Below are 15,965 nucleotides of genomic sequence, written 5' to 3' on the forward strand. Positions count from 1 at the left end.
AGCCAAGGACTGACCCAAGAAGGAATCTGCTTGCCCCATCTCATCGGGTCCTTATTTACACAACGTAAAACATTTAGAAATCGCGACCATTCCAATCTCTAGCCCTGAGCAATAGGGGTGTGCAAAAGAACCGGTACCCACCGGACCGCCCGGAACCGCGATTCTTGAGGGAACCGGTCCGGTTCCTGGTTCCACTTTTTGGGAACCGGTGGGTACCGGTCCGGTTCCCGGTTCCACAGCGGATCCGCCCGCCTGCCCGCCCGGACCGGACCGATTAATTTTTAATATAAAAAAAAAATTACTAAAACAAAACAAATCCTAGATTGCGTTAGCACTTAACAGCCGTGTCTCTCCGGTTTACTGGTTGAAGTGTTCTTTCAGTCTGGAGCTTCCACAAACCAACCGCCCTCAACGGTCGTCTTCTCCGTCCAGCAGCCGCCTCGAACCGGCCGCCGGACGTCGCGAAGCAGCTCGCCCCTCTGGCTCGCGGCGCTTTGCTGAGGCTCGCGGTCTTGATCTCTTCACTGTCACTGCCGCTCACGCTCGTGCTCACTTTGCTGCCGCGGTAGTCGGAGGCCAGGGAGAGGCGCAACCGGAAGACCATCCCTCTCGAGGAATACGCCACGACACGTTAGTCTCCCGAGCCCTCCCGTTTGTTTTTCTTTTCTTTTTTGTTTTCTCGTTCCTCGGTTTCTCGTCGCGTCGAGAGCGTGAATTTGGTCGTGCTCTGCTGTCGCGCGTGCCAGGGGATGTTGCCATTTCCTTATTTGTAGTTGGACGCGATTGTCGAAAGCGAATGCACCACCAAAACCGAATTCGATGAGTCAGATGGAGTGTTTAAAATGCGTGCCTCATCCATCCTTGTGATTGAGTGAGCAAGTTGCTACGATGATGCAAGTGATGCGAGTATAATAGGCATTTGAGGAAGTAATTTGACTCATGATGTCGTTAGGTACGTCTTGGACTAGAATGCTTTTTCAGTAGATCTGCAAGTAGTGATTTTTAGTCAGGATGAGGCCTTGGAGCTTGTTGGTAATAGAGAGGCTTGACAATGACTTGGCATCGATGGTGTGGTTTCATCCTAATGTCCCCACATTTTCTGCTAGTATCCGCAGCATATCTAATATAGACATTGTGGAGGCTGACAATCTGAATTGCTTGCCCACACTCCTTGTCATATCTTATAGTAGTAGTTCACTATTGCAGCTTATGGAAGTTTTAGAGTTGCCGAAGTGTTTGTGGACAAAATTCTCTTCCGGTGAGTCTTTGAACTCCAATATGGTCTTTCCCAGTTCTTTTGTTTATTTTTTCTCTAGGTTTGTTTGTCGAGGTTATAGCATAATGTTGGCCTTTTATATAAGAATATCATTTCTCGGATTTTATTTGAAACTAATTAAGATTTTCATCTCGTGGTCAGTGAGACCGGTTCCATGGATCCACCCGGGAACTAGACCGGACCAGCGGTCCGGTTCCCGGGTGAATCCATGCAACAAACGGGTGGATCCCGGTTCCAATTTTTCAGAACCGGTCCTTAGCGGGCGGTTCCTGGTTCTAGGTCGGAAACCGCCCACCCGAACCATGCACACCCCTAACGAGCAATAGTGTTCTTACTATAGAGAGAAAAATCGCCGGGAGGACCCACAAGGCATTTCTCACAGACAATATTCATCATTCAAAACTTTTAAAGTGCCAAAAATGTTTCTACCAAATATGCGCACCCGCAATGATTCTAAAAGACTATGCAAGTATGGTGATCCAAACCTTAAGGTTCGACAATGTTGTCGTGAACTGGACTTAACTGAAGGTAGTGCTGCGATTTGAATTGTTCGGGATTTTTTTTAGCACCCGACTAATGTTTATTGGATATGTTAATCCTTTGCGCTCTAGTACTTATGTAAACTCGAGCCGTACAGGTATGTGCTTGTAAAGTAGCCTAGAAAGAACGCTTGAATGTATCGGTTTGAAATTTGATTCGAATATGTAGTAATGGGCTTTATCGAATTCAAAGCCAATTCTCAATCTAGTGATATAAAGGTCACTTAGTTTTCACAAGATCACAAGCTCGCAGTGAACAAACATCAGAATAACTAGTGCTCCAATTGCCTAACTACAACATACATAATGTGAAGAGACATTGTTATCATCTTGGTGGGGCTATAATGACGGGCTCACCTACCTTGGATTTGGGATCGTGAATAATGTAGAACAATTATGACTCAATCTGTATATCCCTAAAGCAAAGCCCTTATAATTAAGCCTAAGGCTGCGTTTAGCAGTCGGGATAAAATTCGGGATAGGATATAATATGTTTGATGCTCGCTTAAGATAGGATAAAGTCGGATATAAGAGTCATATAGGCAATATAAAATCATCCAATGAGGGAGGTGAGATAAAGGTGGATAGGATTTCTAACGTCCATAATAAAAAGTTATTTTTATTGAATAACAAACTTATTAAATTAACAAAATTGAAATAATATATTTTAATATAAATAATATTTGAATTCTAATTTAAGAAATTAAAATTAAAAATATTTTTAATTAATCTTATTTTAATTTATATATTCAGCTTTAGTTCTATCTTATAGTAAACATTCAATCTATAAATTAAATATTTATATTTATTATATATTTAGGTATGTTAGTATAGTTTACTATTTGAAATTTTTTTTTAAAGAATGATGAAAGGGGAAAAAAGAAATAATAAAGAAAATTAAATTAAATTAAGGAATAGTGTTACGAGAAATTTTTACAATATTTGTTTATAAACATTTAGATTCATTTATAATGATATACCGTTTATATATAAAATATATATATGTATATGTGTGTGTGTATATATATATATATATATATATATATATATATGATGTGAATATATCCAACTTTAATATTGCGATTCACCAAATAATGGATATGATATAAAAAAAATCCCAGGATTTCATATCATATCCTATCTAGTCATATCACAATTAAAAATCCAGACGACTAAATGTAGTCTAAAGGTTTTTACTAGCACTTGTTACTCTAAAAAGAAAACTTAAAGCTGAAAAATGAGAGAGTATATACTTATTTGATAAGGTTAATACTACGAAAAATCTAAAATCAGTATACTTATCACAAATTTATCCTAAACTAATTTACTTCAAATTGGTATATTTGTGATAAATTTACCCTCCAATAATTTTTATTAAATTTTACAGTTAAATTACTGAGTTTAATGAAATGTGGTATTTAGGGTTTTTGGTGGTCAAATGATTAGTTAGGATTAAATTTATCATAGGTGTATCAATTTGGGATTTAATTTATAGTTTTTTTCATGATTTTAATCAATTTAACGGAACCAATGGAGGATAAAGTTGGGGTTTTTTGTTTGGTTTGAGATAGGATTTAGTTTGTGATTTTTCGTGACATTAATTCAATTTAAAAGAACTAAAGAAGTGCAAACTTGGGGTTTTGTATGGTCAAAAGATTAGTTTTTGGTAAATCATTTATTTTGTGTTTTTTCGTAATACTAATCCAATTTAACAGAATTAGGGGAGGATAATTTTGAGTCTTTTGTGATTAAAAAATTATTATGAGATAAATTTATCATAATTGTATTAATTTGAGATTTTTTCATGTATTAACCCTATTTTAATAATGGAAGGAACATAAATAAAAATCAATAAATAAAACAACGGCCGTTTAACCCTTCGGAGAAATAGGCGATTATCGCTTTCCTTCTTCTTCGCGCGCGCAGCGCAGCCCCAGTCGAGATAAGACGCGAGTCCACAGAGCGACAGAGAGAGAGAGAGAGAGAGATGGCGTTGAAGCAGACGCTGCTATCCACTGCAAACGCCAAGCCCTTCGTCTTCCCGGCACCGAACTCTTCTGGGTCTCCTCCGAACTCGCTCCTCCTCTCGTTCGCGCCGACCGTCGAGCACCTGACCCGCAGCGCCCGGCTGAGGTGCTCCTCCAGGCGGCCGCGTACCCGAGGCCCCAGGAGATCCAGTGGAGGAAGGAGCTCACCAACTCCGTCCAGCTCATCGGGATCGTCTCGACGCCCGTCGAGGCCAGGGACTTGCCCTCCGGGAAGGTCGTCGCCTGGACCCGCCTCGCCGTCCGGAAGTCCCCCACCGACACGACGTGGTAATCCGTTTTTGCCCCCTCGTTTTTTCTCTTGTGGCACCGTTTTCGGCGCTTGTTTTTCGTTTAAATTGGAATGTGGCTTTCGTTTTTTGCGGATAATGTGGTGGGTTTTAAGTGGAAATTGGCTTCTTGCCTTGTATTTCTCTGGGAGACTTCTGTTGGTGATGCTGTTTGGGTCTCTGTTCATTAATTTTGGTATTAGAATCGGTCCATTCTCAGTGAGTTTTGCCGTGGTGGTTCGCTCGCTGGCGGTTCTCTGGATAATTCATTGGCATTGCTACTTCATCGACTTGGAAAAGTGATTTTAGTCATGTACAAAGTTGTCTTTTTTTCCTTTACCAAAAAAAAAAAGTTGTCTTTTTTCTTGATTGGTGTGGACAATAAGAGGGAAAGGAACAATTTTTTGATAAACCTGTGTTGTCTGTGGAAATATTTTCACTTTGGTTGCCGTAACTTGATTTACCGCGTGTTATTACGACTTATGTTGGGCACTTTGATGACTTGTCACTGATGATTACTCCTCCAGGATAAATTTGACATTTTGGGATGAGTTGGCACTTACTGCTTCTCAGCATCTAGAGAAAGGTCAACAGATATTTGTGTCTGGTCGGCTGGTTTCTGATGTAGTTGAAAGTGATGAAGGAAAGCAACAGACTTTCTATAAGGTGGTGTGGTGTTTTCTTTGGCTAGAGGATGCTTTTTGTCTTCCAGATAGCATGATTTCACTGGAAAATGATTATTACTCAAGTGTCCCTGCAGGTCGTTGTTCAGCAGTTAAACTTCATTGAAAGGAACCTCTCTCCATTTGCGCTTAACGATCATGCGTCAGGTAATTTAAATTCCAATATACTGTAATTGTTAGTTGCTATGGTATCTACATGAGCTCAGTATTATTGTTGCTTACTGGTTGCAGGTAGGAATTTTGGCAGTGATCCAGTCCACAATAATAGTTCCACTGTAGAACTCTGGCAAGCTTTTTTCGCCAATCCCCTGGAATGGTGGGATAACAGGAAAACAAGGTACACCTTTTCTTCCCTTAATGATCCAATGTATAGGATGAAACGTGACTGCTCTATTATGATGTGTAGCTCTCACTCGCTTTGTCACATTTGTGTGGACAACCATGATTGTTCATGAGGTTTTATCTTCATAGGTGGTCCAAATAAGCTGTATGGCTGAGCTTTCTATCAGTCAATAACAAGTGAATGCATGTTCTTGTGCACACAGCCCTGGGCTTTCTTTGTGTGCTTTTGGGCAGCGGCTAATATGCTTATTGCTGGTGTGTGGTGTCGTGCAGCATGTATATCTATGCATGGGTGTCAGAATGTCATTTGTCGCATCATGTGTGATATCTGTAGTTTGCTGGCCAAGTGCAGTGCAAAGTCTTACTGCATGTGAGTATGTGGATTTGTTGGTTTTAATTTTGGTCATCTTGACATAATTATATAGACCTGGATCTTCAGTGATGTGAGTTGATAAGGTAATATTTCCCGGAATAATTCTCTGGAAATTGACCAGTGAAGTAGTTTGCAATGCCTTCTGCTGCTAAACATTTCGATGGGTTTTGGTCAACCTTAATGATCTCAAACAGACATAGACATCTTTTATTTTCCAAAAGAAGCTCTGTTGGGTCATTCACTAGTACATAAAACAAAACTTAAAGAAGATAATGGGGTGCAAGATGTCTTAGTAAATCTTCACTAGAATTCAGATCTAATTAATGAAGGAAGATGTCAAACCTGTTCCTGGGTGTGCCAATTGGTGTTCTCTGGTTGTGTTCTTATCATGACGACCTAGGTGTATACTACAAAACAGGTCAACCCGAACAAGACATGATTATTTAATTGTCTCGATCTACAAAACACGGATTAAATAAAGGGTCAACAAGAATACACGACCTGTGTGATGTGACTAACATACAGGTTAATGGGTCAACATGATTGCTTGACCCGTCACGAGACAGTGGCAATCTGCAAGGGCTTCTCCAAGAGGGGAAGATATGAGAAAAAGAAAAGCTTGTGGGTTTTACTACAAACTAGAAAAGAAAAGCTTGAACAAAAAGCTACAAGAAACGAAAAGCTTGTGGGTTTATTACTGCATTTGAATGTCTTTTCCAAATGAGAATTCTGCATTCGTAGCACACACAGGAAGACCACATGCGGTACCATGAAACACAGACGACACAAATGCACACATGTAGCACCAGAGCAAGCACACAGTGCACACACATGTCGCAGCCAACACACACCAGTCCACACGCAGCTAGAAAATGATGCGAATGCACATAAACCAGACCATGAGAATAGTCAAGATCTATCCGGAACCGAGAGAGGCCTGCGAGGGGGTCCTGATGCTACGGGGCGACAAGGGAGATGGAGAAGCATGGTTAAGAGAACTTAGTGAAGAAGATGGCTATGGTTTCAATTTTCACTTTCAGTTTTGTTTGTATTATAGTATCTGCTTTCCCCCCTAGCTCATATTTGAAGTGCTTTTCCATATATGTCCTATAAAAATAACAATTACACAATCATTTTAAACATAGTTCACGGGTCTATTTCATGTTTGGAGGGTTTGACACAAGCATGACACAGCACTACACAATTATTAATCATGTCTTGGGGCCCAAACCTGCTAACTGTGTTGTATTCAAGTTGTGTTATTTTGTCGTGTGAAAAATCGCCACCCTTACTTGTTCCTTATGCAAGTACATTCCATCTAACATCTACTGTACAGCTCCACCTTTTTGTTATTCACTGCCATCTACTGCTTTGGATGTTTTGATTCTCAACTGCCAGTACATGGATTATCTGAGGTGTAATCTGAAAATCTTGGATTTCATGCCATTTGGGGATAAACTTACTGTGCCAGTTGTTTTCTTTCTACTTCAGAGTGTCTTTAATCCATTCTAATTAGTTTACTCAAGTGTTCTACTTGTATGTGTGATTGGCAGAAGAACCCAAAATATCAGATTTCAAGCATAAGGATACTGGCGAAGCTTTGTGGGTTGAAGGCAGGTATAATCCACCATGGGTAAAGTCCCAGCTAGCGAAACTGGATATGAGATTGGGATCTCTTCAAACACAGGATGCCAGAATGCCAGTGAGTGCAATGGCCGGTGATGATGCTCTAGGTTTCTAGCTATTTGTGTGCCGATAAAGTTATTCATCTGTATAGCTCTGTCAAACCCCCTTTGTTCAGCAAACCCCAGTAAAGTCTCTCAATAGGTTTTGTTATTATCACCCAATTTGCTCACGGTTTTCCCCATTAACCGCATTGATCACAAGTCTCTATACTACATCAGTTTAAGATCAGTTTAGGAGGCTCAACTAAAATTCTTTATTGAGCAAATAGTGTTGCCTTCTCTTGTTTGGCATCGCGTGAAATTTTGCTTGTTGAGTTGAATGGAAGTTGGGGAGCATTTATTCTGGATGAACATCATTGATTCTTGTGCTAGAATTTCTACTGGATGAGGAACAAGATGGTAAGAAGCACTGGACGCCATTACATGCTATATATATTTTCCCCTTCCATCATCTCTCCTGGAAAGTAATCCTGATTTTCATGACTATACATCGATATTGTCAGTATGTCGCGAAAAGGAAGCAAAATATTGGAGTCATCGATGTGCCATGAGATCATCTTCTTGGTCTTGTCAAATGTGAGCAGTTCACATCATAACCAGCAGATTCACGAGGATGACTCCTGGAAGCCTCATCCCAAGAGTGGCAGAGTGGCACCAAACAGAATTAAACTGAAGAACCCATCCTTCTCAAAACTCAAAATTCCAATTAGTTGAGTTTAAAGGATGTACATTTGTCGCAAGCCCTGGGATAAGGGGTGTGGCAACTAGGCGTGAGCATCAGTTTAGGGTCAACCCTAGACCGATCCTAGACCATTTTAACCTTGCTAGTCCCTGCGTTCCAAGGAGATTGGTTGATCATTGATCCTAAAATTCTGGACTAGTATTATGCAGATTTATCCTCAGTTCTAAGAGTTCCGGGTCGGTCTAACCGGACCAATCTTGACTATATATATATATTTATAATTTTTTTATGTAGAAAAATCTTAAAATAAACGTGTTAACAATATTAAACAACTCTTTAGTGAAGAGTTCAAGTAATTTTATATTATTTTTTAATAACTTAGATTTTAATGTTTTTTACGGCATCAATAATCATAATTTACGAAAGAGAAAATGTTTTTGTGAATAGTCCTCACGGCGTCCAAAAAGGCATAAAAAGCTCCCTTATGGCATCATCCTCTAATATTCGTTCTCTTCATGTCTTATTTGTCCTCCTAGTCTTCAATTTGCCAAAATTGAAATAAACAACTTCTCCGCCCATCACTTGACACTTGCCTCACTCACTTTGAATCACTCATGTCGCTCACCACTCAATGCTCGATTAGCTTGTTGTTTCCCGCTCGACATTCGATACTCACCCCACTTGATCCTCACCATTTGTCTTTCTTAGCTGCCTCACTCATCATCGAACCTATTAGGTCGGTATGGTTATCGGTCGCCCTTTTAAAGAATACAAAAAATGAAATTAAAAATTATTGGTTAGTCCTAGTTAACCCAAAACCGAACCGAACTCATTAGGTCGGTTTGGTACTCAATCACTTTTTTAAAGAGTACAAAAAATGAAATAAAAAATTATCAATTGATCCGGTTGATCCCGAAACCTGATCGAACCCATTGGGTCAGTCCGGTCCTCGATCTCAAGCTCAATATGTTCGATCATTGGTCCCAAAATTAAGGACCACCACTATGTGGGTTAATCTTAGAGTTAAGGGGCGGGTGCCCAACCTAAACTATGCTCACCCCTAGTGGCAGCGATGGACCATCGAATAGTTCCTCCTCCTCCGGTTCTTACTCTAATTGTGACACACCGATCATGCAAGATCGGGGATTGAAACTTAGGGCGATTGTGAACCTAGGTCTATATGGCAACATTTTTATTTCTCCCGATTTATGTTCTTTTGTTCCCAAAACAAAAAAAACGAAAATCTGTTTGGTAACACCAACTTATTATTCTATTCTCAGAATAAAAAAATGGATGGGGAATAGATTTGGAATGAAACAAGAAAAAAATAGCTTCTTGTTTTCAGGAATAATTTCTAAAAATAAGTTTTTTTTTTCTTTTCTATTTTTCTTTTGCTATTATTTCTTGTTGCGGCCACCACCGGACGCTTTGCCAACTGTCGGCCACCTCCTACCACTTGCGATCGCCATTCGCACTGATCGTCGGCAACCGCCGGGCGACGGTTGCCGCCACCCGTAGCCCACCAACCGCCGCCCGCGGCTCACTAGCCAACGACCGCCACCGTCCATCGGCAGCCTACTATCGCCATCCGTAGCTGATCGTCGGCAAGCTGCCGCGACGGTTGCCGCCGCCCATAGCCCACCAACCGCCGGCCGGCTCACTAGCCGACGACCGCCACCATCCACGCCGGTAGCCTACTATCGCCAACCGCCGCATGACCGTTGCTTCCCGCCGCATGACTACCGACCGCCACCGCAGATCGTCACCACAGCTCACCGGCCACCGCCCTCTCGCGGTCGATGAGCTATGGGCAGCAATCCTCGGTGGTAAGAGTAGCGACGATCGACGATGCGGCAATCGTGCAACGGTCATGCAGCTAATCGTCAGCAACCGCCGGCGACGGTTGCCGCGCCCGTAGCCCACCAACCGTCGCCGCGGCTCACTAGCCAATGACCGCCACCGTCCATCGGCAGCCTATTATCGCCATCCAGCTTGATCGTCGGCAAGCGGTTGGCGACGGTTGCCGTCGCCCGTAGCCCACCAACCGCCGCTGCGGCTCACTAGCCGACGACGCCACCGTCCATCGGCAGCCTACTATCGCCAACCGCCGCATGATCGTCGCTTCCCACCGCATGACTATCGACCACCGCAGGATCGTCACCCACAACTCACCGCCATCGCCCCCTCTCGCGGTTGATGAGCTATGGGCGGCAATCCTACGGCGAGTCGATTGCGACGATCGCCGATCGTGCGGCGGTCGTGCAACGGTCGTGCAGCGGCGGGCGACGGTCGGCGATTCATGAATAAGAATAAAAAATAAATAAATACAAAAATTTATAAATTTTTACCAAACGCATTTTTATTATTTTTCTATTCCAATAATATAAATTTTGTATAATTACCCAACACCTTATTTTACTCAAAAACTGTTCCCGAAATAGAAATGGAAAAAAACTATTTCTGAAAAGAAATAGTTCCCTAGAATAAAAACATTGCCATGCACACCCCTCATCTCTAATTTCTGGAGTTAATATCTAACACATTGTGTTGCTCTGCAGTAATTTGGTTTCCGGCTATTCATCTAACGGAAATAACTTGTCTCTTTGACGGCTCATAAACTATACCAATTGTTGATAATTGCACGTGAAAATTATCTTACCAACAATCTTTCTGGTTTATCCCATTAGGCTCGTGCATGGAGAAGGATCTTCCACATGAAAGGAAAGCACGGTGTGAGTTCTACTATGTCTGAATCGTTGTCAAGCATAAATTGTCTGAGCTACTTTCGTCCTCTGTCATGTCTTATGCAATATCACCCAATGACACATGCAGACCATTCCTTATTTATCAATTGCGGAGAAACCAAAATGATTTTTGAGGGGAATGAATATGAAGAGGACACCAGTCCGGACAACCCATTGATTTTCTCCTCTTTTTCTTCTGCTTCTTTGGAAAAGTGGGCTTACAAACAACACCGGGCTTTACATGGGAAATGTCAACTCTGCTTATATAGTGAATAACCCACTTTCTATGAATGTGAGCGCTTCGGGATTTTACGAAACGTCTCGCCTTTCCCCTTGGTCGATCAGATACTATGGCCTTTGCATGATAATTTCACGGGAACAATACCAGAATCCTTTGCAATTTGAAGAACTTAAATACTTTGTAAGTGGCTTCATTATACTTTTTGTTTCTCAAGATACTAACTTTCCTTTGAGGGATTTTGATTTATACACCACTTGCAGTCGTATAGATGGAAGCACATTATCCGGAAAGATACCGATATTATTGGGAATTGGACCAAAATTACAAGATTGTAAGTATCTCAATCCTTCTCAACTAGGGCAAAAAACATTTATTTACATGATTTCTGAGATACTCAAAAGTTGTTCTTATATACAACATTAATTTATTCGGGGACATGCAAGGCACATCTATGGAGGGACCTATTCCTTCAAGCATATCTTTGTTGAAAAACTTGATGGAGTTGTGAGCATTCGATCCTATGCAATTGTTCTCTATCTCTTATGATCTTGTAAGCTTGTGTTTTATCACGAAAATGTAGAATGGATGTATTTGCTATATGATGGAATGGTTTTTATATGCATCCAAGAGAATATCTGATTTGAAAGGTCCAAGCTCGAATTTTCCTAATTTGCAAGGCATGAAAATGATGAGGACTTTGTAAGCTCAATATAATGAATAACTGATTTGTTTCTTTATGTCTCTTTTTAATTATAGCTGATCACCATTAACTATCGTTTTTCACATCTCATAATTCTAAGAAATTGCTTGCTTATTGGCTCAATTCCATATTACGTTGGGGAATGGACAAGTTTGAGGACATTGTAAGTTGTCATAATGAAGTAGATATTTCATTTGATCCCAACATTTTCGTGTGCTATATCTTCTTTCCTTTGCAAAGTCCAAAGGGACCCGTTGTTGCATTTTTAAGAATAGATATTTCTCATGAATGAGAAAGGCCTCCAATTGAAGATCAAATTACATGCACTTCTACAAGTTTTCTCGAGAAAACTGTCTAATCCGTCTCATTTTTTTCATCTTTAGGTAGAGATCTGAGCATCAACAGATTGACTGATCAAGTTCCTGACACGATGGGAGTTGCTCTAGATTACATGTAATTACAAATTTTCTTGACCTCTCCTCATGTCCCATCAAATATGTAGTTGATTTTCCTTCCTTGTTAGTATCATATATGGAATAATTCTTTAGACAAGCATTGCATAACTTTTATTTGTGAATGTAGGTTCCTAGCAAACAACTCCCTTATTGGAGCAATACCCAGTTGGGTAACAAGTAGCAAGCATTATCTGTTAGTGTCCTATGAACATATCCTGTCTTTTGTTCTTGGTTTTCCATACCATCGTCATAGATTGCAGGATCCGACTCGTAATTCTTAGTATGAGGCTCATGGGCTGACATCCGATATACAAATCTTCGACTATTGTACTATTGTTATTATTTATGGGGGTGAATATGCGCAATAACTAGATCAAGGTATGAACTACAGTGACTTATCTTACAACAGTTTCTACAATTCTTCTCTTATTAGTTGTCAGAAATCACAAGTGTGAATCAATGCACATTCTCTCTTTAGGCAGAAATTTTATAGTTACGTCTCGGGCCTACATAGTAACATTTCTATTTCTCCTTATTTCTGTTCTTTTGTTTTCCGGAACAAAAAAAGAACGGAAATCTGTTTGGTAACGCCAACTTATTTTCTATTCTCCCGAATAAAAAAAGTGATTGGGGAATAGATTTGAACAGAAATAAGAAACAAAAAAGTAGCTTCTTGTTCCCGGAACAATTTCCAAAAATAAGTTTTTTTTCTTTTCTATTTTCTTTTGTTTTTCTTCCTTGTTGTGGCCACCGCCGGACCCTTGCCAATTGTCGGCCACCTCCTACCACTCGTGGCCACTGTCATCGCAGCTGACCATCAACGACTGCTGGCGATGATTGCCACCACCCGTAGCCCATTGACCGCCGCCCACGGCTCACCGGCCGACCACTGCCAACGTCCGTCAGCAACTTGCCATCGCCAACCGCCACACGACTATCGCCTATCACTGCATGACCACCGACCGTCGCGCCGAACGCCGCCATAGGACCACCGCCCCTACCGCGGTCGATGGGCTATGGGCGGCAATCCAGCAGCGACGGGCGGGGTCGTGTGGCGATCGTGCGATAGTCGTGCAGCGGGAGTGCGTCGATCGTGCGATGGTCGTGCGGCGATGGGCGGCGATCCGTGAGTAAAAAGAAAAATAAATAAATACAATTTTTACCAAACGCATTTCTATTATTTTTCTATTCTAAGAATAGAAATTTTATATAATTACCAAACATCTTATTTTACTCAAAAATTAGGAAAAATTTCAATTAAGGGCCTAAAGTGGAATTGTTTTCTCAAAAAGGACCCAAAATAGACATTGTCTCAAACAAAAACCTGAAGTGAACAACTTAATTTCAAATAAGGGCCTCAACTTAAAAGCCAACCAAATCTTATTTGCATCTAGGGGTATTTTTGTCTAAATACTTTTTTTCCTTCTCTTTTTAATTTATTTTCTCATTCTCTTTCTTTTATTCATCATCATCATGCCTTTGCCTTTTCACTCTTTAGATCACATTCTCCAAAGTCCATCTTTATCTTCCTTGCCGAATTAGCTATCAACACCCTCAACCTCATTCGTCATTGCCCTCAACAACAATTCCAGTACCTTTGTTGAAAGATGAAGGTCAATCCAAGCCCTAGATTGAGCACGAGTGGACCAAGATGTGACACTCAGCTTGATTCGATCCCCACATCTTGTGGTCATGGTCAAGCACGAAGCATGACGAGGTGTAAGCCATTAGCTTGTTGCCCTCGTTGTCATCGATGCTTGAATTCAAATCAGTGCTCATGCAGGCTATGATCGATCTTAGCGAGGAGAAGCCAGATTGAAGTGCCTAAGCCAAATTTATTAGAGGCTTTTGAGGATTCTCTAGGATACTCATGTGCATTGATTTGTTCAATGAAATACATGGTTTTGGGAATTTCTAAGTGATTTTGCACTTTTTTCATCTTGTTATTCTCTCTCAAATTTGTGTAGATAATATTTCAGAGTTAGAAAGGCAAATTTGTTTGAACATGTGTAGACCAGAGTCATTCGTTTTTTAGATTAAGTGATGTCTAATTCAAATCGCCACCAAATGCAAGTATCTTCAATCATGGGTCATAATGATTCAGCAGCCTTTGAAAATAACCAGCATGCACGACACAATTGGACCCTCTCAAGAAGCCACATATTCCACCTCAATGCAATATTCGTCTATGAATGTTATGAATAATCCAATTGGATCCAATAAAACATTCCCAAGAAGCTACAAGTGAAAGTTATCATGGCATAGGCAATTTCATTGGCAGGGAGAGCATGAAATTGTTACTTTAATTGCCATAATAAGTTTTTACAAGCAAATTGAATAAAAACAAAACTTACTGATGGATATTTCTTGATTCTCAAGTTCATTATCATCATCGGAGAAGGTGAGTGGTGGCAAATAACTTAAAACCAGCTTATGCCGAAATCGATGAGTTCTTGGTGAGGATGCAAAATTTCATAATGTAGAGCATGCGTTTTGAAATTTGCTGATGGGGAGGCTACGGAACCGAAGTATGCAATTTGCGCTTTTGCAAAACTGCATAACTTCTCGAATATCTTTTCGTTTTCTCCTTTTCCTAAATTGTTCAAATTGTTTTGCACATGTGCAAGCTTGTGCGTGAGGAGTCTAATGCATTTGTCAAGAAGGAGGTGAGCAAGATGAAAAAAGAAAGAAAAAGAAAATAAAAAGGAAAGAAAAAAAAAAAGTCTTTAGATGAAAATACCCTACCTACAAATAAGATTTGATTGGTTTTCAAGTTGAAACTCTTATTCGAAACTTAATCAGTCACTTTGGGCGCTATTTGATACTGATGTCCAATTTAGGCCCTTTTTAGAAAACAATTCCACTTCAGACTTAATTGAAATTTTCCCCAAAAAATTATTTCCGGAGTAGAAATAGAAAAAAAAAGTTATTTCTAAAAAGAAATAGTTCCCTAGAATAAAAACATTGCCATATGCACCCCTAGCATCTCTGTAGTCCCTGCCAATATTGGAATGGTTCACGCTTCTCTTAAGATGAAAAAATTGCAAGTCTTGATTATGAACATTCATTTTGCCAGTTGGATCAGTGTTCTTGGAGCGTCTTGACTTGAGTTATTCAAAGATGAGGAAAGGGACCGAGAAAAAATGAGGACAAATGATACTGATCTGCTCTAGGAAACCCACTGGTGAGTGGAAAAAAAAATATAAGATGGATCCACGGGGTTTGTTTTTTCGGAGAAATTTTGAACAAAAGACTTTGGCAGGCCAGAAAGAGGAGCGGCATCACACGGGACGTGAATGACTGACCGAGAGATCAAGGGACGGATGAGAATACATGTAATATACAATCTGACTTTATACTTTTAACCAACAAAAGAAAATGAGAGAGAGAATAATCTTTTGGAGGACCAATCGAATTGTGAGTTTAGACATCGGGGAAGATGTTAAAAAGAATGAAAAGGAAAGGCAGAGGACGATGAGCCACAACTCTTTCTAGTGGAAACTTCTTTGAGAAGTTTCACACATGATTCCTACTCCTAGAAAGTGGAAAGGGGACAATCCAATTTCTGTACATGCCCAAACACAAGCATGGAAGAAAGAATATAGTGACATTTTGCCACTGTTGGCCCTTGCAACTTCTTTCTTATCATAAGAAAAAGAAAAATATCACTCCTCCGAAAGAAATAGCTTGTCTTTTTGTAGCTCAAACGGAAGCATGGAGCCAACAGTTCTTCAACTTTAGCAAAATTTTGGAGTCATCAATAATCTTTGTCTGCTATTTGCTAATAGCAGCTGTCAATGCACTTCCATGGTGGAGCAGTGTTTAACAGGCAATACACGTTGGCCTCCTACTAGTCAAGATAACCATGAGCATCGTATTCACAACTAGAACAGTGCAAACTCTATCTAATCCACGGCTGAAACCTGGTATA

General features: G+C 40.5%; 1 protein-coding gene across 1 annotated transcript; it reads left to right on the forward strand.

Moving 5' to 3' along the window:
- Positions 1 to 1,011: 1,011 nt before the first annotated feature.
- Positions 1,012 to 6,076, forward strand: LOC120292666. Its single transcript, XM_039310956.1, has 5 exons — positions 1,012 to 1,258; positions 3,707 to 4,130; positions 4,657 to 4,795; positions 4,890 to 4,959; positions 5,044 to 6,076. The coding sequence occupies exons 1-5, from the start codon at positions 1,012 to 1,014 to the stop codon at positions 5,265 to 5,267; spliced, it is 1,104 nt and encodes a 367-aa protein (XP_039166890.1). The 3' UTR covers positions 5,268 to 6,076.
- Positions 6,077 to 15,965: the final 9,889 nt, after the last annotated feature.

The sequence above is a fragment of the Eucalyptus grandis genome, chromosome 4 (genome assembly GCF_016545825.1).
Source record: "Eucalyptus grandis isolate ANBG69807.140 chromosome 4, ASM1654582v1, whole genome shotgun sequence".
In the NCBI taxonomy this organism is placed as follows: Eukaryota; Viridiplantae; Streptophyta; class Magnoliopsida; order Myrtales; family Myrtaceae; genus Eucalyptus; species Eucalyptus grandis.